At 40.8% G+C, this 27,788-nt stretch overlaps 1 protein-coding gene across 1 annotated transcript; it reads right to left on the bottom strand.

Moving 5' to 3' along the window:
- Positions 1-58: 58 nt before the first annotated feature.
- gabra1 (gamma-aminobutyric acid type A receptor subunit alpha1) lies at positions 59-27,765 on the bottom strand. Its single transcript, XM_030100508.1, has 10 exons — positions 27,479-27,765; positions 25,781-25,886; positions 21,865-21,962; positions 20,793-20,860; positions 18,795-19,015; positions 16,686-16,768; positions 14,753-14,896; positions 12,518-12,670; positions 1,016-1,218; positions 59-588 (listed from the first exon to the last, which is right to left on the bottom strand). The coding sequence occupies exons 2-10, from the start codon at positions 25,861-25,863 to the stop codon at positions 268-270; spliced, it is 1,374 nt and encodes a 457-aa protein (XP_029956368.1). The 5' UTR covers positions 25,864-25,886; positions 27,479-27,765; the 3' UTR covers positions 59-267.
- Positions 27,766-27,788: the final 23 nt, after the last annotated feature.

Here is a 27,788-nt window from a genome sequence, read left to right on the forward strand (position 1 = left end):
GCATCATCCCAGACCTGAACAACACCCTCTCAAAAGTTTGTATTTTTTTTTTAAATCGTTCTTTTTTTTTCTGCATTTTGTTTTTTTCAAAATCTTCAAAATTTAGATAAACATAGAAGCAATGCAACAAGTGGGAGTTGAAACCAGCATGGACACCATGTTTGTCTGAAAATAAACACCTTTTTTTCTTTTTGTTTTTTTCTCAAGAGGGATAAGAAAGAAATGAAATCATTACGGGTATAATTTTAAAAGGAATGGAAACATGGATTAGTGTGGAGTCATCCCCTGCAATTTGGGCTTCTTATTCAAGTATGTCGCCCAGTAGACCAAGTTAAAGGTTCCAAAGAGCAGAGGGAAGGCTATTCTGGCAATCCTGTCTATCTTGCTCACACTGTTAAAGGTCTTCTTGGCCTCTGGAGGTTTGGGCTTTGGCTCCTCCTTGGGCTCGGTAGGGGGTGGTGGGGCGCTTTTGGCGATTGTGGCCAATCCAGGGTCCCTGGCAATATTGGGGGCGAAGGCCGTAGCAGTAGCAGCTGGGTAGGCTGTGGTGTTGTTCTTCTTCAGAAGAGATTCCTTCTTCTTCTTTTGCTAATTGCGTTTGATGGAGAAACGGAACAAAGAGCTCAGGTTACAGGTTTAATCAAGGCTCAGACACCATTCATAAGCACGGTTACTTCTATTCTGTCATCCACGTATTTTCAACATGATAGCAATAATCTCAACAATCTATGAGTTAATGTTGGGTGCTATTGTCTCAGAAACAGCTGGAGATGACAGCGTACGCTGCTGCTAAGTGTGGCATTAAGACAACTGGAGCAGAAAGATGAACACTAAACTATTAATGTTCATTGCATGTTATCCACATTGCATTTTCTATTAGGGAAAGTGGTGACAGCAAATGAATGTTCCCCGCCTGACGTAGCTCGATCAGCAGTCAAATACCGCCCTGCTGCAACAAAGAGTGACTGAAAATAATGGCTTAGCAAGACGGTTAAAAAATATTTTTTCCGCATACCTTCTCTGGTACCACACTTTTCCCATCCCAAGCGTAACCCCTCTTGGTGAAGTAGTTGACAGTGGCAAACTCGATGAGGGCCGAGAAGACAAAGGCATAACAGACAGCAATGAACCAGTCCATAGCTGTGGCGTAGGCCACTTTAGGGAGAGAGTTCCTGGCACTGATACTCAGTGTGGTCATGGTCAGTACAGTGGTCACTCCTGCAGAGAGAAAAACAGGCAGGTCAGATACGTTAACTCTCGTCACATCTTGAAAAAGAAATGACGACGAGGCTCTTGGTCCTATAATGCAAATTACATCCAATATAAGAATTCCAAGTATTCTGCAAGTTTTTTTTTTTCTTAACTCAAGCATTTTATTTGCATAAATCTGTGCGATGAGTCCTACTGTGCCTGCTTTTAACAACCCTACAAAGGTAGCGCTTTCTTCAGATGCAGGTGGGGAGGAGATGTAGAGGCACTGCTGATAACTAATAACAAATAAAATTAAACACTTTTCTTCCCAACTGTGACTTACACACCAATGCACGCACAAGTACTATAAAATACCAAAATGAATGCAAACAAAAAAAGCAGAAATTAAAGACAGATGCCTCATTTCGAATCCTATTTCTCTAGTGCAAATCAGCATGATGCTGAAACATGAGCTCCAGAATGCAGAGCAGAGCCGCTATAGAGAGGAAGAGGAAGTAGGTCAGAGCATAATCATCAATGCAGTGCTCATTACAGAACAGGCTACCGCAGATGTTTACACTTAGAACAACATGAGTCCAAGCAATGAAAGATCCACCGGCTAAGTCTGGACGACCATGAATAACATCTGGCTTGTAGAGAGACTATAAAATATGCAGAGAGGGTCCTCCCATGCGCACGCTGCATGTGGGGCCATGGCTGTGTACAAACATATAGAAAATGCTGACTTTTATGAATAAAAGATCTACTAGAAGGTGTTGACAGTTTTTTTAAATTTGATTATAATAAATTCTATTCTCTCTAAACAGAAATAATTGAAAAAAAAACAAAATATGTAACTGATGTGTTTTCTAGTCACTAAAGAATTGAGTGGGAGGGAGAAAAGTTAAAATGATATTTGTATGAACACAGAACCCAAACAACAGGAGCGAGCAAGCGAGCGACAAAAGGCAACCTCTGAGACCCGTTTCCACGACAATGTTTCAAGTGAAACGTATTGTATTTGCAGTTTTGTTTCAGAAAAAATGAAGAGGTTTACACCACAACATTTTGATAAAAAAGTTATTTTACATGGAAATGGGATAAACGCTGAAAACGGGGTAGTTGTCATGTAGGACCACTAGTGGATGCTCTTGTTTGTTTTTGTACTGAAACCACAGAGAACAATACCCTATGAACATTAACAATGGTGAGCATGTGCATATTCGATTGGATAGAGTGGATTGATGTTACACTGACTGTGAAACTGCTAAGTCTCAGGAGTTTATCGACTGGGAGTCATGACTCTCTGGACGCTGCAATTGTTGTTATTTTTCATCTACTTGTGCAGAAGAACTATTTACTATGGCTGCAGTTCGCATAAGCAGTAGCACTGTTTCCTCTGTCAATACGGAGATGGAGCTCGAATGTTTTCAAAAATGTTTGTTTCCGCCATTTGCACGGACTTGGAAGCCATTTTCAAAAACTTGTATTTTCATTAACTCTCAGTTATCATGTCAATGCACACCCAAAAATCATAACTGGGGCACAACTTCTGTCAACAATGTGTTTGCAGTTTTGAAACGTGAGTGTAAATATTTAGTTACTTTTGGTCATATTGTGGTTTCGACTGATACGTTTCTATGTGATGCTACATATAATAACAGCATCAACACTCACCTCAATGAGCCCTTTATGAGTTTAGATATCATTCCTCTTTCTGCATGAGTTTTTCTTTTGCCCTTCCCCCCCATAGTCCAAAAACATGTTGAAGGCTGTTTGTTGACTTAAAATTTCCCACTGTCTGTCCCTCTGTGGTGTTTTCCCGGTGATGGACTGGTGATCTGTCCAGGGTGCACCGTGTCTTCCTTCCCACATTGTTTGCTCGGATTGGCCGCAGCCCCTCAGGACCCTCTGGGCGCTTAAGAAGATTGATATGATGCCAAAACGGTTCGAGCCTGCCTGGTTGCTCACTTTGTGGCTGTGTCATCAATTCGCACAGCAACTGTCCGGTCTGTGTGAATCAGCAGGTGCATCGTGCTTTTTGCATGCAGATACTGAATCATCACAATGTGCTGTTTGGTGCATATCCAAGGAAACATTTTGGGTACTGTTTTCATATTTACACATCATTTCTTTTAGGTAATACAAGGTTTTCTTAAACATCTTAAATGTTAAATTAATCTGATCTGCTCAGATAATGAAGAACAGCTGTCATAAGGTCCAAGAAAATATGGACTGAATTCGTAAAAATCTTTTGACTGCTGTGTTGTTAAACACCACTGAAATACAATATACACTGTTCCGGTTATTGTGTCCATCACTTCCGCCGAGTTTTACACTGGTTCTGAAATGTAACTGTTTCCTGTCAGAATTATGACTTTTTTCTTCTTCTTCTTTTTCTTCCCTTAGTCCTGGTCAAGTGTTAAGTGATGAATCACTGACTCCTCATCCTCCCACTCTCTTTTCACTTGCTTTGCCTTTGCTGACTTGGTGCTGTGACATGAACCATAAAGGATGAATGTTATATTCACATTACTCATAGCCGAATAAGAGGCTGGTTAGTAGCGAAAACTGAGAAAGATACCTCTGATGGATTTACGGGATTTACGGCATTTCTGGTGTTTATTATGGTAGTGAAGGGAATAATAAATACGTAGGTCAAACTTGTTTATTTCCAAGTAATTTATTGCTAAAACCTTTTTTTTTTTAAATGAGTGTCCCAGAAAGACAGATAATTTGTTGAAGTCCATTAAAATAGACAAAAATGATCAAGACAAACACCTGTTTGTTCATATGTGGCATAATTACACTTGGCAGTGGCACAGTTTGAACAAACAAAAACAAATGAAAGGTTCACTTGAAAGCGATGATATTCATATCCAGTTCAGTAGAAAGACATAACTCAGCCACCCACATATGTGATGCACGCAGATGGAGAGGCAGCACTGGGAGATTAAAGGTAGCAGCAGTTAAATGCAGGCAGCGAGATGTGCCTTATGACGGGAGTTTTGAGCTACAGCAGGTGTAATAATAGAGCTACATATTCTGCACGGCAACCACGGTCAGGAAATCCACCGCCGGGTTTGATTATTTAGAATGTATGGCAGGGAGAGATATGGAAACAATTTAGGATTCCTACCAGATTTTCCATTTCCTGCCAGTTTATGATTTAAAATTAAGTTCATCTGCAGCTAATCTATGTGAGGATGTGCAAGGGAAGTAATTTTAGGAGAACAGTATGCTGCTTTTTACAATTCAAAAACAACCACACTGACAAAACAATCATAAATATTACTTTTTTTTTGCTTGTCTTGTCTAAAACCGATAATTGATCAGACACATTCCAGTAAAAGTCATTGATGAAACACATACATTAACTCGCATGAAGATGTAATCTAAGCGGAAACACCAGCTTTGTGTAAATCAGCAGCATCATCTTGAGACTGCAGTGGAGTGACAGTATAATATCAAGGTGTCATTGCTTTTGAGCTGGGTGCCAGAACAGTCTCCTTTGGAGAACAGCCAGTACAGCGTGATTTTGCTCGCAATCATGTGCACTTGTATCCACAGCAGGAGCAATTTCACAGGCGCCTCCGATTCACCACATCCGAGCTGTGTATGTTTTACATTTACGCTTTAAAGGAAATGAAGGAAGCAATAAGAGACAGATTGCATTTGTGGCAGCTGTTGGTCTGTCAGTGTTGTTTGTCAGTAAATCAGTTAATTTTGTGGGGGAGGAGGAAGGCGGCACCACTGGGTATTACACAAGTCCTCGCAAAAGCAGCCTGATGCTCAGTATCATATATACTTTACTGTGTTTGACAAGCTCTGTTGTCATGGAAACAAGACTCCCAACTCCTCCAATACCCTAATACCACGAGAGAGAGAGAGAACGAGTGGAAAAGAAAGAAAAAGACTTTGATATTAATACTTAAAATGATGCACAGATTCAACCATGATTGAAAGACGGTTTGTTTGCACTCATTAATCCTAAAATTAAAAGGGTGTCTATCATGTGCATATACGTGTGGAGATTACTGGCTGTGCTATTCCTACCTCGAAGATGGACAATTCTGCTTTGCGTCTGTTTAGTGATGGGCCTAGTTAGGACTCATTTAGAACACTGGGAAGCTGATTCATTAGTACATGACTCCAGAGCTGGTTTTAAATGACTCTATCTGACATGTTGTTACTAATAGTCTTGAGGCTTTGAAGGCTGTTAATGAACAAAATCGCTGATCTGGAAAGTTCTAACTGGATTATTAGTGGTGTAACTCAATTCTTGAGAGTCCCTTTCACTCAATTTAGCTCAGTGTGCACAAGCAATGCCACTTGATTTATTTGATACATATCTTCTTTGTGTAAATTTTGCCTTTGCTCAGATTCAACTACTCGCACAAACACTGAGACGAGGGGAAAAGAGGTTAAAACAAAATGAAAAATACTGCCAGATTGCAAATTTGGAGAAGGTAAATTGGGAGACCTCAGATGATGAATCACAAGGTTGGCCTGACAGCTTTAAAGTGGGAAGACAGTCACTGTTGCCTCCGGGAAAGGGAGGTTCAATATGAGGTTCAAAAAGGAACATTTGGGAGGAAATACGGTGCAGACAATGTCCTCTTGGTTAATGGGTTTCGGACAGAATATGGCTTGAAGAAAATTGGTCTAATGCCTATCAGTTTAATCAGCCCATTTAATTCTTAGCTGCTGGTCAGAGGCAGTCGATCTGAAAAAAGTCTATCCTTTTTTGTGTAAAGTGCAAAATCTGTGTTTTTTGTTAAGATTGTTGATATCTCTGATAGTGTGTTGTTTGTTTTGTCCCAATTCAAGCAATAGACCACAAGTGCTTCAAGTACTCTGGTCAATCTCAAGTAAGTGAATAAGATATACTGTCCAATCATTCATTCACAACCACAGACAGCCCTCCGTGTGGCAGAGAGGAATATCCCCCTCTTTTTACCGACATTGTCCCTGAGTGCAGGCATAAATTTCCCTCTGATCAGGATTTGACTGAGTAGGCCACCAATCAAACATGACAATCAAAGTATGGGGCAAGGTCAAAACTGTCTTCTTGCTCAAACATCTAGTCTGTGGGTGCTTTGAGGATTTTAAAGTAAAGCAGTTTTTTTTTTTTTTTTTTTTTTTTTTAATGTTTTGTTTCAGAAATCATTCAACAGTATTAGAAGGTAACATCTAAACAGGAATGCAAGAATAGTTTTTAAGTGCAAATGGTGTTTACACTTGAGACTTCAGGGACTTTTAAAACAGCTACACCGAGGTGCATCATACACAGAAATAGCAAAGACGCCAAATGAAGGATGACAAGGTGGAATCCATTGTCTTTTTACATTATTGGAAGAATATTACAGGAATTGTATCTTTAGCCATGATAATGTTCTTCACCAAGATCGTTCATAAAGCATGCAAAATACACATTAGACTGTGATATCAGTTTGCCTGATGATTTTTTTTATGATTTAAGAAATTTAAATGAGGTTCTTGCATGGTTTTACACCGTGTTTACAGGAGATCGATCAGGTGGAAACGGTGTCTCTTCTGGGTTGGTTTGCTTGCATGTGATTGGCAAACAGGAGTCGAGCTGAGGAATGCTGAGCCAGTTTGTACCATGGTTTCATAGGTGGCAGAAAAAAGATGCATATCAATAAAATATCAAGTATTTTCAGCGAGAGCCGATTGCATTGTTTACCATTGTTTCAGCACGTCTCAATTTTCATTTTGAAAATATATTACAACTTATAACATTTAAGAGTTTGCCAGCATTCATAGCAGTGAATTTAGTCACAGTGGATCTGGATACTTTGTCTTTTTTTAACCCATAGGAGCATGAGCATGACAGGTCCGATCTTATATTAATACATCTGAGAGAGGAGCAGTGGTGAAACTCGTAAATCTGATGAATGAACATGATTCTTGTGTAGGGACTTGTCGAACAACTTTTTTTATGCTCCCTTAACCAGTCCCAGGAGTGAAGCTGTCTTTGCTGGATGTCTGTCAACCCTTCCCCTGCACCGTACTGCGGCTACTCATTTATTCATGCCTTATCAATAACGTAAGCCTCAGGGAAGCCTGACCCAGAAACACATTACCTACAGCGTCACTACGTCACCTCCCATTTGCATAAGTGAAGGAACCAACTGACATCTTGATTGGCGGGCGAGGCAAATGACTGTGCCTGCAACACAGCCGTGAGATTTCAGCCACACATGCACACGTAAACACCCACACACACACACATATATACATCATATAGTAGCACTGCCTACAATGCTGTCAGCCAGGAAAATTGATGGCCACCCACTGGCACACAACCAGCGTGATCAAATATAACAAACATGTGCCCATACACACGCCTCAAATCCAAACTCAAACATACACATTCACTCACACACAAGGTGTTGTTTCCTAATGAGGGGATACATTAAACCACATCATGGGAAAACCAATAAATACGCAGCCAGTCGCTGTTAAAGAGGAGAGAAGGAAGCGAGCTAATCTTCTGAGCACTTCTGTCCCTGACAGCTTAGAAACAGAGAAACGCAGGAAGGGAGGGCGGAAGAGGAGAGAGAAAGCACCAGATCAACCATCAGTGACTGTTTCCTTTTGGTTTACATTTGGACTGCAAATAAATAAATTGCCAACAGTTTTCCACTACACCGAACTAGCTATAAACTAATCAGCCTCTTAATCGGTACAGTGATAAATAAGATAACTCTACCCACTGCTGTGCTTTTAAATTGCCTATTCATCTACAGGGAAGGCTTTAGGAAAAAAGATTTAGTGCAGTGGCTGTGCTTCATAGTCACATAATGTAATTTAAACGGGGTTTTCAACGCCGTGTTTGTTCGTGGTAATATTGTTTCTGTGCCAGCTTTGGACGATTCTGTAGGACACATTAAGCTGATCACATCTGTAGTAATCACAAAGCGGCACATTGTATTACAGTAGCTGTTTGCTTCTTCTTCGTATCAGTGCGGCTTTTGATACACTGTGATGTCGCTCTGTAATAAAGACAAGAGGACACCAAGCTGTGAAGGTGTGTGAGGGAGGAATGAGTGAAGTATATTAGCACCTTTAAGTCATTTGTCTTTCATAGAAAAAAAAAAAAAACCTTGAATCTCTGTCTGTGGAGTTGTTATCTCACATGTAGCAATGGCTTCATACAGTGTTTACTTATGGCTTAATTCAGATGTAACACAACTGTAACTGAAAGAGCCACAGTGATTACATAACATCTAGCACTTGGGGCAAATGAGAATATGATGGCACAATCCCAGCGGCGATTCAAAATTTATTGATATCAAGGAAAATAGGGTCTTTCTATACTATCATTGTTGCATGTATAACTGTTTGTGAAGATCCATTTGTGATAAAGATTAATGACCATTACGGGGAAGAATGCTGCGCGTTCCTACTGCTCATCCAGTGAAAGCAAATTCTCATTATTTCACTAATTTATTAGATAATTGTGCAGCCTACCCTTTAATCTCTGATACACAGACAGGTAAAGCATTAATTTTGGCCCCTTATTGAATTTAGATCGTCCCACATGTTGTATGTGAAGAAATATTTCAAGTCTTTATTCATTCATCCATGCAGGTGGCATTATTAAAAACCAAAATGAGCGGGCGCAGTGTTGGTGTGATTGTCATTTCGGTTGCATGGTTCATCAAACCAATTATACTTTATTGACACATGAAAGGTGAACATTAGCTAATGCATAACTGGCACTCTTTCTAATGCTGAATTATGTGCAGATGATATTTTAACCTGAATGCATGTGACTTAAAACTGGTACATTTTTGACTACAATAACGTGTCAAAAAAGCAAATGGAACATTATAAATGCCCGTGTTCGGGTGCGCAGTGGAATAGTGATTGGCACGAGCTGTTCGAAGTGATGAGGTTATGCTGGCTGATCTTTTCCTTCATGATCTAACTGTTCGTATCTGTGTTGTGAGATCTACTTCGAATACATGTTTGAGGATAAATGTGTCTGCCTGCCTCTGTGTTTGTCCTGTGATGGACTGACGACGGGTCCACGGTGCCTTTGCCCATAGTCAGATGGGACTGGCTCAAATACCCCCCAACCCAAATAGAGAGATGGATAGATGTGTGTGTGTCTGTTAGTATGAAGGCAGATGTGGATATTTAGCCACACTGTGCTGAAAGAGACTGAAAACAGATATTCTAAGAGATAGTACTCCCTGAAGACATTGTGAATTCCACAACCACATAAAACTTCTGAACTGTTTCTGCCAGGGAGCTTCTTATTTCAGCTGCAATTTGAGCATAAACCCAACATAATAAAATATGGGGGTGTATGTTTTCTCACTACTTCATATAGTGCAAGAATTCTATTTTAACCTATTTGATGAACTGACTTACATATCTGCTGTCGCGCATGATGCACGTTAGCCACTTGAATGACCAATCAACTATCCTGGGACATTGTGTTGATCTGTGTGTTTATGAAAATGCGAACATGCGCTTATTTAGCTGCGTATGTGAGTGAAGGCACACGCATGCATGCACACACGACATACGTGTAATCTCATGAAGCTGAACCAGCAGTAATAGCATGAGGGACACACACATGGCCTAGATAGTTGTTTGAATCCAATCTAGGCCATCCTCATTTCTCCGACACGTGACAAGCACCGCAGGTACCGAGCCGTGCCGCACACACAGCACACACACGTACATGAAAGTACTCACTAACCTAATCAATCAGACACCAAAACATTACGGGAACAGTTAAAAAAAAAAAAAAAAAAAAAGACTGCAGAGCTGTAAAATCCGGTGTCTGGATCACGATTTTCGGAAAGCTCTTTAACTAGTGGGCCAGGGGAGACACTGACATCCATGAGAAGAAAATGAAGACGGAAAGAGAGAGGGAAGCACAGAGAAGGGAAAGAACAAGAAAGAGTGTGGGGAGAGGTAACTCAAGGACATTCTGCCTGCTGCTGTGCTGTGTTGCTACAGAGCATGCTGCAGACTAGCAAGAGCTTTCCTTTTGGGCGGTATTATGTAAGACGTTAGTGTGACAGACAGACAGATATACACACACACACACAGCCGCATACAAATACGCAGGCCAATGCGCACACACGTGCACAGACGCACACAGTCGCACACATTGATGAATGCTTACATCACACACGGGCGGGCACAAAGCAAGCACACACACACACACGCGCACACACACACACACACACACACACACACACACACACTCACTTGTAGTGAAATATTCAGAGCACGTAAATCTAAATTCATTCCGAGCTTTGTGCTTGAAATTCTGCTGCAGCGGGCCACAACTGATTAAGACTCATGTTCATCTCATTGGTGCAAAGACAGAACAGACGAGAACAGTATGGATAAATTATACAAGGATATTTTGAACTCCCACAACCAGCAGTTCAATCAGTTTTAGCATTTGATGCCCTTTAAAAGAATAACTTGGCCTTTCAGGTAACAAACCACTCTGCGTTCTTGTTGAGAATTAATCTGTATAATTAACAGATATCTGCATATGAATGTAAAATGCGTGGGCAACACTTTGGCGCTGTCAGTATCCTTGTTTCTATTTTCTGTCTGGTTGAAGTGTCAGTCGCAGCAACACGCCGTGGCGAGTTTTGGTTGCAGGTGCACTGAGGTGATGGACACCCCAGGAGCAGTGAGATCTTGTGACTCTGGTTAGTTTTGGACTACAATTTCAGGAATGTTCATCTGTATCCATGTACCTCCCCATGGTGAGCAGCTGAACGATCTTGTGGCACTGTCTGATTATGTCTGAGTGTGATCATGCCATTAAACTGCTGCTTTTCTGTGCAGCTGAGTCTCTCATCCATGAGATCTGGAGCGCCGGGGCAAAGAGTTCCATAGGATATAAAAAGCTAGCTTTCTGCGGCTCTCGGGTTCTTTGTCTTAGCCTTGGCAGACCTTGCAGGCTGTTCTTTCTTATTTTGTTTTTTGCACTCAAGCCCCTCACAAAATATCTACGTCAAAAAATCTCCACAAATGGCAATGACACCAAAATCCCCCCATATTGTCAGTTCAACTTGAATTTCTTTTGGAAATAATATATTTTTATCTTGTGGGTATTCTATGTTTGACGTGATCTTGAGCCAAGTTAAAAAAATGTATATCTAAATATCTCAGATATACAGATTAAACAACAAATCTATTGTCTCAAGATGCTAATAAGACCACAAGCACTGACCTCCACACAAAAAGAGGAAGTGTGGAGCTCCGAGGGGTTAGACTGTCATCGGACAGATGGGCCTGCCAGTTGGCTTTCAGATTGGATTTGTAATATGAATCATATGAGAAGATGGATGCTGCAGTTGGTCATCATGTTGCAGTTTCTGCACAGTCATTACAGACTCCACAGGGTAAAGTCATTAAAGAATTCTTAAAGCGTGAATGTTTTGAAAGGCTGCAAATGGGACACGTCAGATGAATCTGCAACTTCAATCCTCTTTTTTTTACCTTGTTTATATCTAAACACAGTTTTTAATCTGCGCCTTGCTTAATACTTCAGGCTGCAGCTCTCCCCTTTTCATGGTAAAAACCATTGATGTATAATTCTCAGATTGCTTAACTATCCCTTTAATGTGTTTATGCTTTTATCCATGTCCAAAAAAAAAGGAAAAAAAAAAACTGAAGATGATCAGACACAACAATGAAACTGCAGCAGCTCCTTTTTACTAAAAACATGACATTTAAATGTGTTGTTGACAACACATGAAGAGTGACAAATATCATTATATATAAAGGTTGTGCATCACTTGTTTGTGTTGTGTGCTAAATACAGAAATTCTGAGTTTGCACGATGCAGGAGTACATGAGTCAGACTGCTTTATGATGTGACTGTTTGAGAACAAGAAAACCATAATCCTTCTTTTTGCTTGATTCCTATATGAGAATGTGCAAAAAAAAAAAAAAAAGCCACAGTGTATTGTTGTAATAGAATAATTAGAGGAAAGTGCAATTCCACATCAGTATCATGTAATAGTAAGTAATAAATACAATTTAAAAATTGGCTTTAAAAAATCATAATGATTACAAATCTAGACATCGCACTAAATATTTGTTTTAATTTTAGAATAGATTCCCAATTAACTAGAAGTAATCCAATGTGTGTAGTGGCTCGCTCTATGCCACTATAGTTTTGAGCGAGTGCCGAATGTGTCAGCATTGTATCTTCCTCAGTGATTTCCAAAGAACAGATTTGAAACCTTCTGGTCATGGGCTCATTTCTCTAGCCACAGATGTTTCAGAGACAACAGAGTAGACAACTCACCAAAGACAGTTCTGGCAGGGACCGACTCTCTGTTGAGCCAGAAAGACACTTGGGAGAGGATGACTGTCATGATGCAGGGTAGATAAGTCTGGATCACAAAGTAGCCGATTTTCCTCTTCAGGTGGAAGTGGGTAGTCATCACAATATACTCTCCTGTTGTCCGCAGACAAAAAAAAAAGGACAGGTTACACAAATCTTCAAAGGGAAGTTACAATACATTATAATAGTGTTAAAGTTCATTAAGCTTTGAATTCATTTGGGTTATAGCTGTATAGGAAGACCTGTGTGGTATCACCCTTTTAGCACATGATTCCCAAATTGCTGTGGTGGTTCAGGAGTAATTAGGTCGGCTTGGTAAATGGCTTTTAAATGTGTTTTTGTGGGACCACACTGTGGTTTAGTAGATTGTACTCTTGCCACGCCATGTAAAAACCCAAGCTGGCCTTTGGCTGGAATATTGGTTCCCATATTTTCTTAGTTCTTGAACAGGTTCTCTCCAGGTACGCCTTTCTTAGAGTTCATAAGTCATAGGTGGGAGTGTGTGTGTGTGTGTGTGTGTGTGTGTGTGTGTGTGGGGGGGGGGGGGGGGGGGGGGGGGGGGGTTCAGGTGTCAGCCCTGTGACACACTAATGACCTCGAGGATACACCCTACCTTTACCAGGTATTACCTGGATTACAATCCCTACAACCTTTACTTGAATAAAGTACTTGTCATACAAGAATGTACGTTTCTTGTGTTATGTCAACATGACACGTTCTCACATTGAAAGTGTTAAGTTGCCATTTTGATGTGTAATTATTACCATTTTAATTGTGAATATTAATAACAATCTCCCTGATTCAAGACTTGGCTTTAGCTTCACAAACAATCATTCAATGGATAAACAATAAAGTGGTTCAACAAATGAACAGCGTGAACCCTTGTTGATCCCATCACTGTTTGGACACATGTGGCAGCTGATTGGAACTGCAGACCTTTTAACAATCAGCAGTGCAATAACCCTTAATATGGGGCCAGAACTATCAGGGAGGTTTTTTTTTTTTTTGTTATTTGTTTTTGTTTTTTTTGTTTTTTTTTTATGGAGGATCTGAACAATTCTGGACTGGCCAACCAGTTTATTTAGCTGATCTCAGTCTGATTGAACATTGACTGCACTTGTTTTGTTGACGAACAGCCAGTCAACAAACCATCAAGCTTGTTTCTGTTAAAGGCCATTTGGAAAACCGTGAAAAGGAAAAATACAGTCACTGACTGCAAAAGGTTTTCATGACATTATCATTTTTTACATGTTGTGAATCCTTGAATCCTAGTCAGTCGGAGTTAACATTCTATACTGTTAAATCTTTGCCCATAAACCTCTTCAAACCTATTGATGAACCTATTCGAGACTTGGCACGCTAACACACTGCTAAAGATTATATTTCAAACCAAATATGGTCAACCGCAGAGACTCAAGAGCAGAAAAATTGTAAGTTACTGTCTTTTGTAGCTGCCTTGATAGTGGAAAGTGTTTGTTTTAAAAGGTTTGTTGTGTTGTGTCCTACAGTTTTATTGTTCTTGAGTTTTATTGGCACAGTTATGGGTGTCATTTGTCAACAAACTCAATATCCAGGCATGATCCACTTCATCAGCGCTTTCACAGCCAGTCGCACACAGAATGCAACAGTGGCAGGAGCAGCACAGGGGTTTGAAGTAGTTCTAACAACATGTTGATTTTGAGGTTTTCCAGAAACAAAAATAACCAACTGTTACAGTGCATTTAAATCAAATGGGACACCGTTGCCAGTAGAAATAAGGCAAAGATGAAGGTAAAGGGATGTCTCAAGCATTGCTTTCTGCCTACAGCTACCAATTCAGCAAACAGGTCACCCATTTCATGCTGTGACTAATTTTTGCCAGTATCAATTGACCAAAATGAGTTGGTGGGGGAAGGGAGAGGTGAAATGGCCAGTTGGGAAATGAAGAATCTGGGACATGGTCTGTCATTTTTAAAGTGACGCAGTGATGCCACTGAAGATCCATTTGAACTCATGCAGTTTTCTCAATGTGCATTTTCAACCCACTGACACCACAAGTCAGAGTGAAGCGATGAATGTGGAGCGGGACATCTTTGTTTCATTTAGTAATAATAATAACGATGCTTACACATGGCCTCGATTTGAAATGCTGGCCCCTGCTCGTAAAACATTTATCTCCTTCAAAGGAAGTCGCACTGCAGCCAAACTGAAGCCTACCTGTGCTGGACTGAACCACGCCAGAATCCACGCTCTGTCCCATCAGATCGTACTGGTTTAATCTGGATCCATCCTCTGCAACCACCACCGAATTGGCAGCCCCCCTGGTCCACACGTACACCACCTCTGCTCGAGTGTAGGCATCTGGCGAGGGCAAAACAAGAGTAAAACCTCATAAATAATTTTGCTGCTGCGTGTCTGTCCTCACATGTTGCCATGTTGTATTTTTGGAGCAAGAAGGGATGCCTGATGACAAACAGATCTGAAAACAAGTGCGCCCAAACAGATTTTGGAGTTCTGTCTTTCCTCTTCCCACTTCCTGTCTTCTTGTCTAGTTCCCTCTCATCTCCACGCCAGCTGTCTTTTCTACTTTGCTTTTTAAAGATATTATCCCTTTCTTCACCCGGGTAGAGTGTCAGCGGGCAAAACATGCTTTAACCATGAACAACCTGCCTATGCTTTATTGTGTCTTCTCTAACATTGTATGATGTGATATGGTGTTGTGTCACATTATGTCGTGGCACATCATGTCACCACCCCCCCCCCCCCCCCCCCCCCCCACTCAATTTATAAGAAAAGCAAACAACAACATCCCAACAGGACAACATGACCTTAAAACAGCCAAGTCAGTCTCTTCTTCCCTTCGGCCACCCAACCTGTCAAAGCTGCAATGTGGCTCGACCACTGCAGAGGAAAGGATGGCTCAACTGCACACTGCAGCATAAGGAAGAGAGCTCATCACTAAAATATTTAGGGAGTGAGTTCAATTTAAAGGCGGTTAAGGCTCGTTCCTCTCACTCACGCTGTGCAGCTGTCTGAAGGATGGCACCCAGACAGTGTGATGCTCACTTCTCTGTGGGTTTGGTGTGTTTTAGCTCCTGGTTCTTTGTCCCATCCCCCAACCAGCCAAGCCCATTTGCTCTCTGTAGTTTTTCTCTCATTCTCTATTCTAGTCTCAAACCTCCATCAGTCTATCTGCTGTTATATCTTCCCAAAGTTGATGCAGGGACAGGGAAGATGTCAGCAGCGAGCAGCTGGCCTGAAGCCCCGGTAACAGTCGGCGCAGCGTTAGATAATTGCAGGTCTGCATTCTTCATGCATGCCAAGGTCTTACAGGGTCCTGGAAGTTCTGCAGGAGTCAAATTGGGTTGTGATACTGCACTGTCATGCCTTATCAGGCCTTTTTGCTGGGGTCATAGCTCCATTTAAGCAAGAGTGATGATGGCATGCCAGTCAAGTATTTGTGTGTGTATGCATGGAGCTTTTAGGAGCATTTATACATGTGGAGCACAGGTTTTTTTGTTGTTGTCTTTTTTTTTTTTTTTTTTTTTTTTTGCAGAATTTATGAATTTCATAAAATACAGATTTGTTGTTATTTAAAAAATAATTTGTCAGTTACCAAATATTGAAATGAATGTTTTTCGTGTGTTTTTTAATGACTGCTTCAGTCTCAAGTCAGTCATATTCACCTATTTGTGCAGACAGTCCCACACCAGTAAAGGCAGCTGTAATACCAGGTGCTGCCCCGGCACACTTTGGCACACAGAAAGGTGGGATCGAGGACTGAACCACCAAGACCTTCTGATTAGATAACAACCTCCTTTATGAGGTGAGCCAGAGCCACCTCAAACTGCTTTTTGCACCCAATGGTTTGCTCTTGGGCATAATTATCTGGGACGGTCAGTCTTGAATAAATTGGTATTGAAATGAAGTCTACACCAACTACATATTGTTTTCTCCCTGAAGGGAATTGTTTTATATATACATACTGTATATATTCAGAGGCATTGCTTAGAATAAAGAAATACTTTTATCCAAACCCATATTATAAAGACCTTTGGGATCACTTCACTGTTACACTTGTGGTTGTGACCTTATGTCTTTGGAGATGTGATAAATGAAAAGGTATATTATTTTTTTTCTGATGACTTACAGCTGCCAAACTTCAGCGGACAAGCATGGGCATCCATAGGGAAATCTTCCAGGTGCATGGGACACTCTGCTCTTACTGTAAGCCTGAAAAAGAACAGACAGTAAGCCAGAATAGCAACATGTAAAATAGGAAAATCGGAGCATGTGTTAAAGCAAGAAAAAATAAAACGCAGGGACAGAAGAGTAGGAAGGCTCGAAGAATTAAGGCAGAATGACAATAGAGTACAGTTAGGCACCATGTGGCGTTCTTTTTTTTTTTTTTTTTTTTTTTTTTTTTTTGTGCGCCAATCTCTCGGCACCAAACAATGCTGAATGAAACTGCACTTCTTTTCCCCAATCCAACAGAAATGCTCCAGCTCCCCGAGCTGTGAGCTTCTATTTCCTGACAGCTTGGTGAAAAACAGCATGTCAGGCCACCCGTGACACACTAATCTCCCATCTATCCCTCATCTCACTCATCTGTGACAGCAATATGGGCTCCGCCTCTCCCCCTCCCCCCGTCCAGTAAACATGTTGAAACAAATGTTTTACGATCCTTGCCATAGACATCTCACATTAGCATCACTCTGTGCTGAGCATCAAGGTTTGTTCTGTCATGAAGGGTTTATTTACCCGCCCTCCGCTGAAGGCTACTGAGCTACTGAGGTGCTGAGAGTAGCTGGAAACTCAGCTCGGCTGGCCGTACACCTTATCGTCTTGCTTGTGACTGTCAAGTAGCATCCCCAAAGACATAAATCATGACAGAATAAAACAATTTTATTTTTCCTGCTGAACACTGTCGTGGAAAGATGGCAATGTGTAATGAAAATGTATGCGCCTGGTGATAATATTTACTAGGGAACAACAAAAAAAGATAGAATGCAGAAATATAAGCTGGTAATAATCTAGCCGTTAAATCAATCATCAATCAACTTTGTGTAAAAAGAACCATTCATATACATCTCGTACAAAAATACAAGCTGTATTCACAGTTGCATTATACATGGTAGAGTTGATGGACGGAATTATACTGCTAAATAAAATGTTATAATAAAGAAAGCCTATTACTTCAGTCAGTATATGGAATCATAAATTCTAATAATATACACCAAAACTCCTGCCATGTATGGTGTTTTAACATAAAGGCACCACCTCTACTGTTAGCCAGTAAAATCGCCTAAAAACACAAGAGACAAAGGTCAAAGGTTCATTCATTATATGAATGTGGTTGTCATGGACAGAGATCATTAAATACAAACACTTCATGCATTTGCTCAAATACTTTTCTCTCTCTCTCTCTCTCTCTCTCTCTCTCTCACTCACACACACACACACACACACACACAAGCACCTCCTGTGCAGTGAATTTAAAACATACAGATGTTGCACATTTCAACTATTTATCATTCATATTTTAGGAAGCATTTCAGTTTTTGCCTTCAACGCCTCAGTCACATTCACACTCAAATACACTAAAATACACGAATGCACAAAAATGGCAACAGAGCTGTCATGACATTTTGCCAAGCTTCGATATGGTCTTGTCCAAGAACATGGCAATACATAGATCCAGCTGGAAAACAACGCGATAAGCCATTGCCACCTTGCTCATAACTGTAACATAAACTCGATAAGCAGAAAGACATAACCTCCCACAAATGGGCCATCAGATTTGAGTACTGTTGGATCAAACAACAGGTCCTCATTTGTTTTTGGAAACTACAGATACTCTGTATTGTTGATACACTCTGAAGAACAAATGATCTTCACGTGAAAAACTGAATTGCATGTATCCGTACCAACCAGTCAGGATAATTTCTTTCCTCCTGTAAAATAACAATAACTTGGATAATGGTTAATGATAGTCACTCATGGAGCACTATCTTTCCCTGCTTCAGCTGTCTCAAAGTGCTTCACACTAGTCGTCACATTCGCCCATTAGCACCACCACAGCAATGGCGATGGCTGCCGTGCAAGGTGTTAAATCTCCAGTGGGGGACACTCGAAGTTCAGTGTGTTGTTCAAGGACACTTAGACATTTGGACAGGGCGAGATGGGGGGTCAAACCTGCAACTTTGCAATTAGAAGATGACTCGCTCTAGCAACTCGGTTGCGAAACAAGAGAGCCTACCTCATAGTGTAGAGCAGCGTGCCCTCCTCTGTGATTCGCAGCAGCTTGTTGGGCATGGTCATGTTGTGGGCCACTGACTTCTTGCCATTGTGGAAGAAGGTATCCGGAGTCCAGATCTTGCTGGCCATCAGGTTGTTGAGACGCAGCACAGCCATGGGACCTTTGAACTTTAATCTTTCATCCTTCCAGCTCTGTCTGAAGAAGACGTCAATGGTGTACTCCTATAGGTGGATGGAGGAAGGAACGCATTGGAAAAATGTCAACGAAATAGCTGCACTCCTCACCCTGTAGCACTTTTCCTGTCTACCTTTACTTACAGCTGGCATGGAAAACATGCTGAGTAATCAAACCACACCTCACCCTCTTACCCTTTTTCCTGTCCTTGTTTTTTTTTTTTTTTTCTTATTTTCTTTCTTTCTTTCTGGTGTCACTATGACTTTCCTACAGTGGACTTGGCCTAGTTTCCCCACTGTTATCTGTCTCTTCCTGTTAAAGGCATTGGGGAACTGTGGGAAGATCTCTGGGGTGAAGGTCCGTCATTTCCTTGCTGGTATCTTTTCTCAAAAAAATGCCTCAATATGTATATCTGCGGCTGCATTTCCATCTTCATTTGTTCGCACGATCACAATCTGGTCATTTTAATGCTCTCATTCAAAAAGAGGAACGTTCAGAGTCCATTCATGTGGCTTTGCATTGTTAGGTACGTGCCGAAAATGATTATTGTTAGCATTTATCTTTGGGAAAACTTCCTCACTCTGTAATCTGAATTACACTGGACACAAAAAGGAAGAACTAGACACAAAATTAGGAGGACATTTCATTTTCAAGCTGGCTAATGACTATAGCTGAGAGCAGATTTTAATGGTTCCACACGACTGCTCAGCAGAGGAAAGGGAGCCTGTAAAAATTACAGTTCAGACTGTTTTTTTGTTCCCTTTCTCTCTTTTCCACTTGGTTCAAGTAAGATAATTAGTATGAACTGAAATCAAGCTTCAAGGTAATAAAGAAGAGAGCAGAGGGAAAGACTAGAGATGGAGAAAACATTCCTCAGTTCCTCCTTCTAGCCTTTAAAGCACAGCAAAATAGTGCTGGCCCGCATGTCAGCTCGTGCAATTAACTGAGATTATGTCAAATAGAGTAGACGTACTTCACGTGGCTATAACAAGAGTCTTTTTTTTTTTCCTTTAGCAGGGGGTAGTGAATCATTTAAATGAGATTAATTGGTTTTGGGTGCACAGGGCAGAGTTCAGATACTCTTGTTTGAACAGCTCAAGGTGGAATACTGGAAAATGAATTCCACAAGCGACTATTTATATTTTAATGGTAAATTTGAATGAATCTCGTTCTTTTTTTTTCTTTTTTTTTTTTAGATTTATTGCGACCGCTGTCAAACCATCACCGCACACATCTTGCGCTTGCCTGGAATTTCAAATGGGATGTGACAGCAGCTTGACCTTTCGAGTGACAGTGGCACATATGGTATAGCTGTGTTTGATGTAATTTAAATTAGTTTCACGAGTGAAGCGGAGGTCAACTGCTTATTCTGGCTGCTGCATTTGTCTACAAAAACATCCTGTCATTTTGTGATGGTTTGCCCACTTATCTGTTACACATCAGTTCTTGAACATCAGTATCTGTATTTCCCAGGAAAGACAGATCTGTGAATAAGTCTCTTCTTTGTTGATATCCCAGAACAAATAAACAGGATTTGAGGCCAATGTTTACAGCATATTTTCACGCTGCATACGTGCTCGTATTCAAGAGAGGTGACATTTACTGCATGTAGACCGCAATTATGAACCATGCGCCAAATCATGCCTTCCCTGAGTGACAGTTTAATTAAAATATCAGAAGTTAATGGAGTGAATCGTCAAATCGATAAATAATATACAGATTAGAGACCACTGAAGGGGGTTAGGAGGCTGCGGTAGGGATAGTGAGAATGACACAAGGAAACTGATGACCTTTACTAAAGCCAAAGTAAATCACACATCTTACCATGTCATGATCCGAAACTGGCCCAATACTGGTCACAAAAATGTCAGTCTTGACTTCAGTTACACGCTCTGTTGAAGCAGGAAATTGTCAGAGTGAGTGACTATCAGCGGCATTCATTAGTCTCTAACTACCTGCTGAAACAAGCCTGTGATCCATTCAGTTTGATCAGCAACATTTTTTCATACTTTCACATGCACATCAAAGAAAAAACATTGAAACTTATAAATAAGTCACAAAAATGTATCACTGAAAACTATTTTAAATCTCAATAACTATAATCCTGCTATTGGTTTTATTGTCAGCTGCATTACCTAGACTACGCTTCAATCTCAATAAATCTTAAAAAAACAAACAAAAAAAAAACAAACAAAAACAAAAAAAAGCTGTACATTGCTTTTTCACTGAAAAAAATGCCCCTGTGGTTCAGTCACAGACGTCCAGAACGGTTTAACAGGGGATTCATTCTGGACAGGGTGAAAGAGGGGGATGTACGAGTGTATTTGCACAGATGTAAGGGCTCGCTCCTCACGCTTTTGAAACTGGAATATGACAGAATGATTTATGAATGATACACATCATAATCCTTTTTTTTTCTTCTTTCTTTTTCTTGTAGCTGCTGAACTTCTAGCAGGCAGGCTTTTTTTCTGTGGGTCTGTTTGACGTCTGCTGCATTATAATGTGTGATTCCCCGTGTCCTTCGCATGCCAGTTGTAACATCATCTCTCTATAGGTTCTCTTGATGTCATGCTTCTTTCTTTCTCATTTTCTTTATTTTCCTATCTATAGTCACGCTCTCTGCCTTTTTAATGATGATGGAAAGTTGATCAAAGAGCGAGAGAAGTTAAAAATATGGAAAATTACAATGCAGGTTTTATGGTACTGTTTCAAAAAGGAGCTGGTATAACATAAAAGCTTTTTAATTCTTTATTTAATCACTCAATTGTCATATGCTGCAAGTAAATATTTCTACAAGAATTAGCGTTCCACCAAATCACTTTTGCGTGCATCATAGTTTTAAAAAATGGTACAATCGTGAGGGACAAAACAGATTCAGTGACTTGGATCTACTGACCTCCCAGTCCTGGCCTGAGGCGATTGTCATAGCCATCCAGAAGGCTGTCTAAGATCTTGGTGAACACTTTACTGTCACTTGTCAAGTTAACTGCTGTGCTGCAAAGCAAAGAACAAAATTTCAAATCAGGGCTAGAATCCAAAACCACAACGAATGCTGTCCACAGTGTAAGGACAAAGTTCGAGGACAAATCATATAACACACACACACGCAAACAATAAAAGCATATATTTTGATAGCAAGAGAGGCATCCCTGTTGTAAAGTGACAATCGCAACATGGAGAAAAGAAGCACTTGTATATGACCCCAATTAATTTTGCCCCTACTTTCGAAATCGCAGCACGAGTCCATGCCATCTGGAATCATGTTCAAAAGTAGACAAAAAGTTCTGCTGTTGCATTCTGTCTCTTTGGAAAAAATATGGCTGTCAGTGGGATTGAAGACTAGACCTGCACATGTGCATGTTCATGTTCACGTAGGCACAATAGAGAAAGTAGAGAATAAAATAGAGAAACCATGATACATTATTTATACCTTAATATGGTCTGTTAGCCCACAAAGGCTTTGCTGAATGTGCTCTTTGAACAAAACATGAAACAAAAAGCTTTGAGCAATACAAAACTCTCTCTCTCTCTCTCTCTCTCTCTCTCCTTCTCTCTCTCTCTCTCTCCCTCTCTCTCTCTCACACACACACGCACACACAAACACACACACTTGCAATCAAACATTGTGAATGCACGGTTTGCATCTTCATGCATAAATATTTCAGATATACATACCCTAATTAGACTATCTGGTATAAAGATTGGCTGATAGGAATGAGAGAGAGAACATGTATGTGTGTGTTTGCATACCAGAATCAGTGCACGCATCAGTGCATGGATGCACCGCACAGCCACGGTCTGTGCACATATGCGCAGGCCTTTATTTTTCACGTATATCAGTACTGATAATAATTGTTCAACGGTGTATTGTGTGGCACATCTTCTCCCTCTTGTTCTTGCCAATAGCGTTTGGCTTGATTGCATGCAAAATAAACATCAAGTGTTTGGAAACAAGCTCTGTGAGTGAAACGGCTCCAAGGAGAGGGAGAGGTCATCAAGATTTGTTAGCAGGAACTCGCAATGGGAGGCAAAGAAAAGTAGGCGGGATAGTGGGAGGGAGAGTGCTATCTGGAGAAAAATGTGAGAAAAACTCAAAAGAAGAGATGATGACACAAAAAAGAAGATAACAGATGTGTAGGAGTGCTAGAGAAGGTGGGCAAGCAAGGTTGGGAAAGGTGAGAATACTGTTTGGACTGTTACCGTTTGGAGAGACAGCGCTCACGCTCAAAGCTGCAGCACTGAGGCGGATACGTCAGCTTTGAATATGAGCTGTTAAAGATTTTACTCTCTAAATAAGCATGATGATGATGCACCATTCGCACCGCACATGGATTTGTGTAAAGGGGTTAATGCATGTCTATCGCTTTGTGTGCAATTATTCTTACTTCACACGCATCACCTGTCTGCCAAAATGGGAAATAAATAATAATGATTAAAAAAAAAATAAAAAGGGTAGCTGTCTGAAGCAGGCATGAAAAACAAAACTGTGATGAGTAATTTTGTTTGGCACCAGACCTGGAGGTAGATGTTTTGAAATACGCAAATCCAAAGTAACAATTTAGGTATTTTTCACAGATCTGGGAGACCAATTATGTATAAATATAGACAGCATCAGCTGCAGCCACAGTCCATAAGATGTGGACTGGGGCTAAATAAAAGACCTCTCCTTTCCCTCTGTATTATTAACTTTTTGCATTAATTTAAGCATTTCCACCAGATTCCTAACATGTTAAATTTATTACTGAAAGTGAACAGAAAGCAAGACATTTCAAGTTTGTGTTCATCAGTGATTAAAATATAGGTGATGGCGAGAAAAGCAAAAGTGGAATTGTACCAACATAAAACACGCACAGCGAACAGGCACATGCTGAAGGTGTTTTGCTGTTTTTGAATGATCGCTTTATTTACCACTGGTCGAAAATTATAGAAATGTCAGTCTAGTGATTTCACTGAAATTAGTGTGATGCATCATTTCGTTTTTGAACTAAGCGGTGGTGGTACAAAAGGTTATTTTCAAGGATAGTTTAAAAAATTAGGATTTAGGAAAGATGCTATGGCAGGATACACATGTTTATCAGCCAGGGGCTACTTCCTCCTAAAACATTGTACACCATCCCCATCTACAGGTCATCTGAACAGCAACAGTGCTGTTCACACTCTTTCTCCCAGTCTCTCTCTCTCGCTCTCTCTCTCTCTCTCTCTCTCTCTCTCTCTTTCTACATTTCACTGTACCTCTCACGTTCTCTCTCTTTTTCTGTCTCTCCTGTCTGCCGGATATCTAATTATAAGGCAATTTCTTTCGTTAGCGACATGCGGTATCGGAGTGCTAGGTCTTCCTGATTACCACATCTCGTTGAAAATCCCCCAAGGTGTATGTGTGACTCTGGATTTGACTTCCAAAAAGGGCGACAGGTTTATACAGTAAATCTTTGGGTGATAATTGCTTTGCAGTTTGCAGTGACAGTTCCTCAGCCAGGTAATCACTGCTTTTACATTACATGGACAGCACATCAAGCCCTGTAAATCAGACCTTCCTCCTGCACACAGCAGTGCTTGATCATTTTGATAAAACAGAGCTTAGAATTGCATATTGTTGTGCAGCATGTATTTTTCAGCTTTCCTGTTTTTGAGCTGTAATATATACCATGTATGTATATGTTACTATATACTATGTATACTATATATATATCGCATGGAAGTGTGTTTTTCAGTGTAACTTCTGAGAAATGCAAGCTGGACCATCCCAACACATCGCCATTTAAGTCAACTGCCTGTGGCAGTTCAACTGAATTATTCAAGTGTGAAGAAAATCCTGATCCCTTTAGCCTCCTTGGGATTCTCCACAACGACCAGGATGGTACGGGAGTTTAAATGATCCCATGCAGTTGTAACAGCTGTATAATTATACAATTGGAGTTTTTGGTAAGGAAATCTTAACTGTCTCCCATTTTTTTTTGTGTTCCCTTCCACACTTATTGAGATTAATCCAAAGAGAGGAGTCAGATTATGCGATGTTGAAATGCGCTACACATGACTTGCTGCCAAACATTTGAATCATGTGGGAATTATTACAGTCGCAGTCACATGATATTGGATCTTATTGCTGTCATCTCTCATCCAATTCCCATTCCTTCTCCGCTTGTTTGTCTGCTTCTGGTGAGCTGACATCCAACCCTTCAGTGCTGACACTGAGAAGAAATGCCTGTACATCCACCCCGCTATCCCTGCAGCCACTGTCAAAACCACATGTAGAGACATCTGTGCTAAATATCTCAGTGAAGCACACATCCGTCATTGTGTACAACACAGGTTTGAAAACTGAGACCATAAGAAAATTGTCCCTCAGCAGTAACGTGGGGAGTTGCTCGCACTTCTTGCTACCTCTATGCAAATATAAGCATGCAGGTGTTCTGTGGAGATGCCCCAGTTACAACCATGGAGGATAGGCTCTCTAAGCATGGACCCAGAAAATCAAAGCAGTAAATGTTTGGCTGACCCCCTCCTTCACTGAATGACAGCCTTAATGGCCAGTTTACTCTTTAGCAAGTTTTAGCAGCATTATGATTTTTTTTTTCATTTTAAAAATGGCATACAAAGCTGTGCCCAGTACAGTCTGACATAGCATACAATCAACGCCTCATTAAAAGCTTGATGATGTTGGTGTTATTTAGAGCTTTTGGAACTGTTTATTCTATTTTCACACTCTGTCGATAGCAAGCTTAATCGACAAGGCACATGCATGCAGGAATAGGTGGAGCAGCTTAATTGATTCAATGCATTACACAGATACATAAAAAGTTATGAGTTCTTACCTTTTCCCACTCAGTATGCTGTTGAGAACAAGCAAGCAAGACCACAGAAACGTAGAGGCCGCTCTGCTCCGTCCACACATCATTGCAATATGAGGACCTTTCACTGCTGGAGGTCAAAGAGAGAGATAATTAATATTATTGTTACTACCAAGTCACATGAGCTACCCTTCCATCATCACTTCCATCCTCTCATCACATCATACTGTCAAGCGAACAAAATGGTAGGACAAAATGAACAAGCAGGCATGGATGACGAGGTTACAACAATCACCACCTCCCCATAAAGAACCCTTATTTCAGATTGTGGGTCTTGCTTCTTAGCACACCTCAATGTTGCCTGACAGAACATGAATCAAACCAAATGGCCCTGCCACATGCATTGGTTCATCAAATGGCACTTGACACACACAGCCCGGGAAGATTTTACATCATCATTTCGAATTGGATGTCACATTTACAGAGACACATCTCACACCCTGGCCATGAGGGAGGCAACATTTGAATAAGTGCTGAGCGTTTCGATCATCACATAGCCAACCGGTCTAAATACCCTCTCTTCAATATAGATGCATACGGCGCGGCTGCATTTGTAGTGCATAACAATTAGAAAAATAAGAAGGAAGCACATCATCGACAACATACCACCCCCCCCCCCCGTGAGCTTGTAGCACCTGTACACAGCTTCCTAATACCCTGCAATGTGAAACGGCGTTACCGCAATATCAAACCAAATCCCCCACCTCCCAAAAAAAGGAAAAAAAAAAAAATCTGAACACATTTCCTCCCCTTCAATCATCCAGCCATGATGTCAGCGGGTCACAAAGTCTGGAGGCAATAGTCTGCGCTATTGTGCATGCAAATCACAATGCTCAAAACCACCGAGGCTATTAATATGTTTTTGGGTTGTTCTGTTTTTTTTGTTTGTTTGTTTGGTTGCCGGTTGTTGATTTTTTTGGAAGAGAGAGAGAGAGAATCGTCGATGTGTCCACGAGGGGGCCAATTACTTATATGCCCTTTAAAAAAAACACACAAAAAGCGCAAAAATGCCTCGAACGATCACTGAAACGCAGCCCACGTAAAAAGACAATACCCCCGATACTTGCTTGTGATGGTCCAAGGTGCACTGAGAGTAAGGGAGACGATGGACACACAATGATGTGTTAAAATTAAATCAATAATAAATAAATAAATAACCCTTTCGTTGACAAGGATTTATTAAAGCGAGGATGATGCAGATTAGCGAATGGAGGAGAAAATCCCGCACAGGCACACTTTCTAAGTTATTCAGAGGAAATGTCACCCTCTCGCCAGCAATATGGATATACTTGAAGTAGGGGGGGGAAGAAATTTAGCATGCAACTGGCATCCCTCTGCAAGGCTCGTCTAAATACACGCATGACGATCCGATTCGTGCGTGGCGGAGTAATTAAGCAAATGTGCACTGATGCTGTTTTATTCCGAGCGCTGTCCGCGGTGCTGAAATACAGATCCGAACCGCGCCAGTTTGCCATCAAATACCACTCAAGGGTTCCCCAATTTCGACGGAAAACTCACCCCTTCTCCCCAGTAAGAAGAAAAAAAAAAAACTCGTCTTCGATTCTAGCGATGCAACACAAACCAGCCCTTTTTTTTCTAAATCCGACAGCCTCTCGTGGACTTGCTGAGAAAAAGGCGAGAAAAACGGAGAAAATCACTCACAGCAGATGCGTCGGGGTATATTCAATGCCCGCTGTCTATATCCTGAAACTTTTGCGAATATCTTTTCTTGCCGGACTGAATGAGAGAGGAAAAAAAAAATCCTCTGTGATCTCAGATCTGACGAATTTTAGCTTGAGGCTGGAGAAGCGGCTGCTGACGATATGCGCAGGTCTCTCTGACTGTTCATTGGTGGTGCTATAGTGAGTTCAACTCTCAGTCTGTCAGCAGCGACCAAAAAAAAAAAAAAAAAAAAAAAATCTACCAAACTAATCTGTGTAACAGAGTCCCCATACAAAATAATTGTTTTCAT

The sequence above is a fragment of the Salarias fasciatus genome, chromosome 10 (genome assembly GCF_902148845.1).
Source record: "Salarias fasciatus chromosome 10, fSalaFa1.1, whole genome shotgun sequence".
Taxonomy (NCBI): domain Eukaryota; kingdom Metazoa; phylum Chordata; class Actinopteri; order Blenniiformes; family Blenniidae; genus Salarias; species Salarias fasciatus.

Bases quoted from the DNA above. Each gene is read 5' to 3' on its own strand.
- gabra1 (XM_030100508.1), bottom strand. From the start codon at position 25,863: ATGATGTGTGGACGGAGCAGAGCGGCCTCTACGTTTCTGTGGTCTTGC. The intron at 19,016-20,792 runs GTAAGATGTGTG...ATCCACCTATAG, and splicing joins CAGTTTCGGATCATGACATG to GAGTACACCATTGACGTCTT. The intron at 12,671-14,752 runs GTAGGCTTCAGT...TGCGGACAACAG, and splicing joins CGTGGTTCAGTCCAGCACAG to GAGAGTATATTGTGATGACT.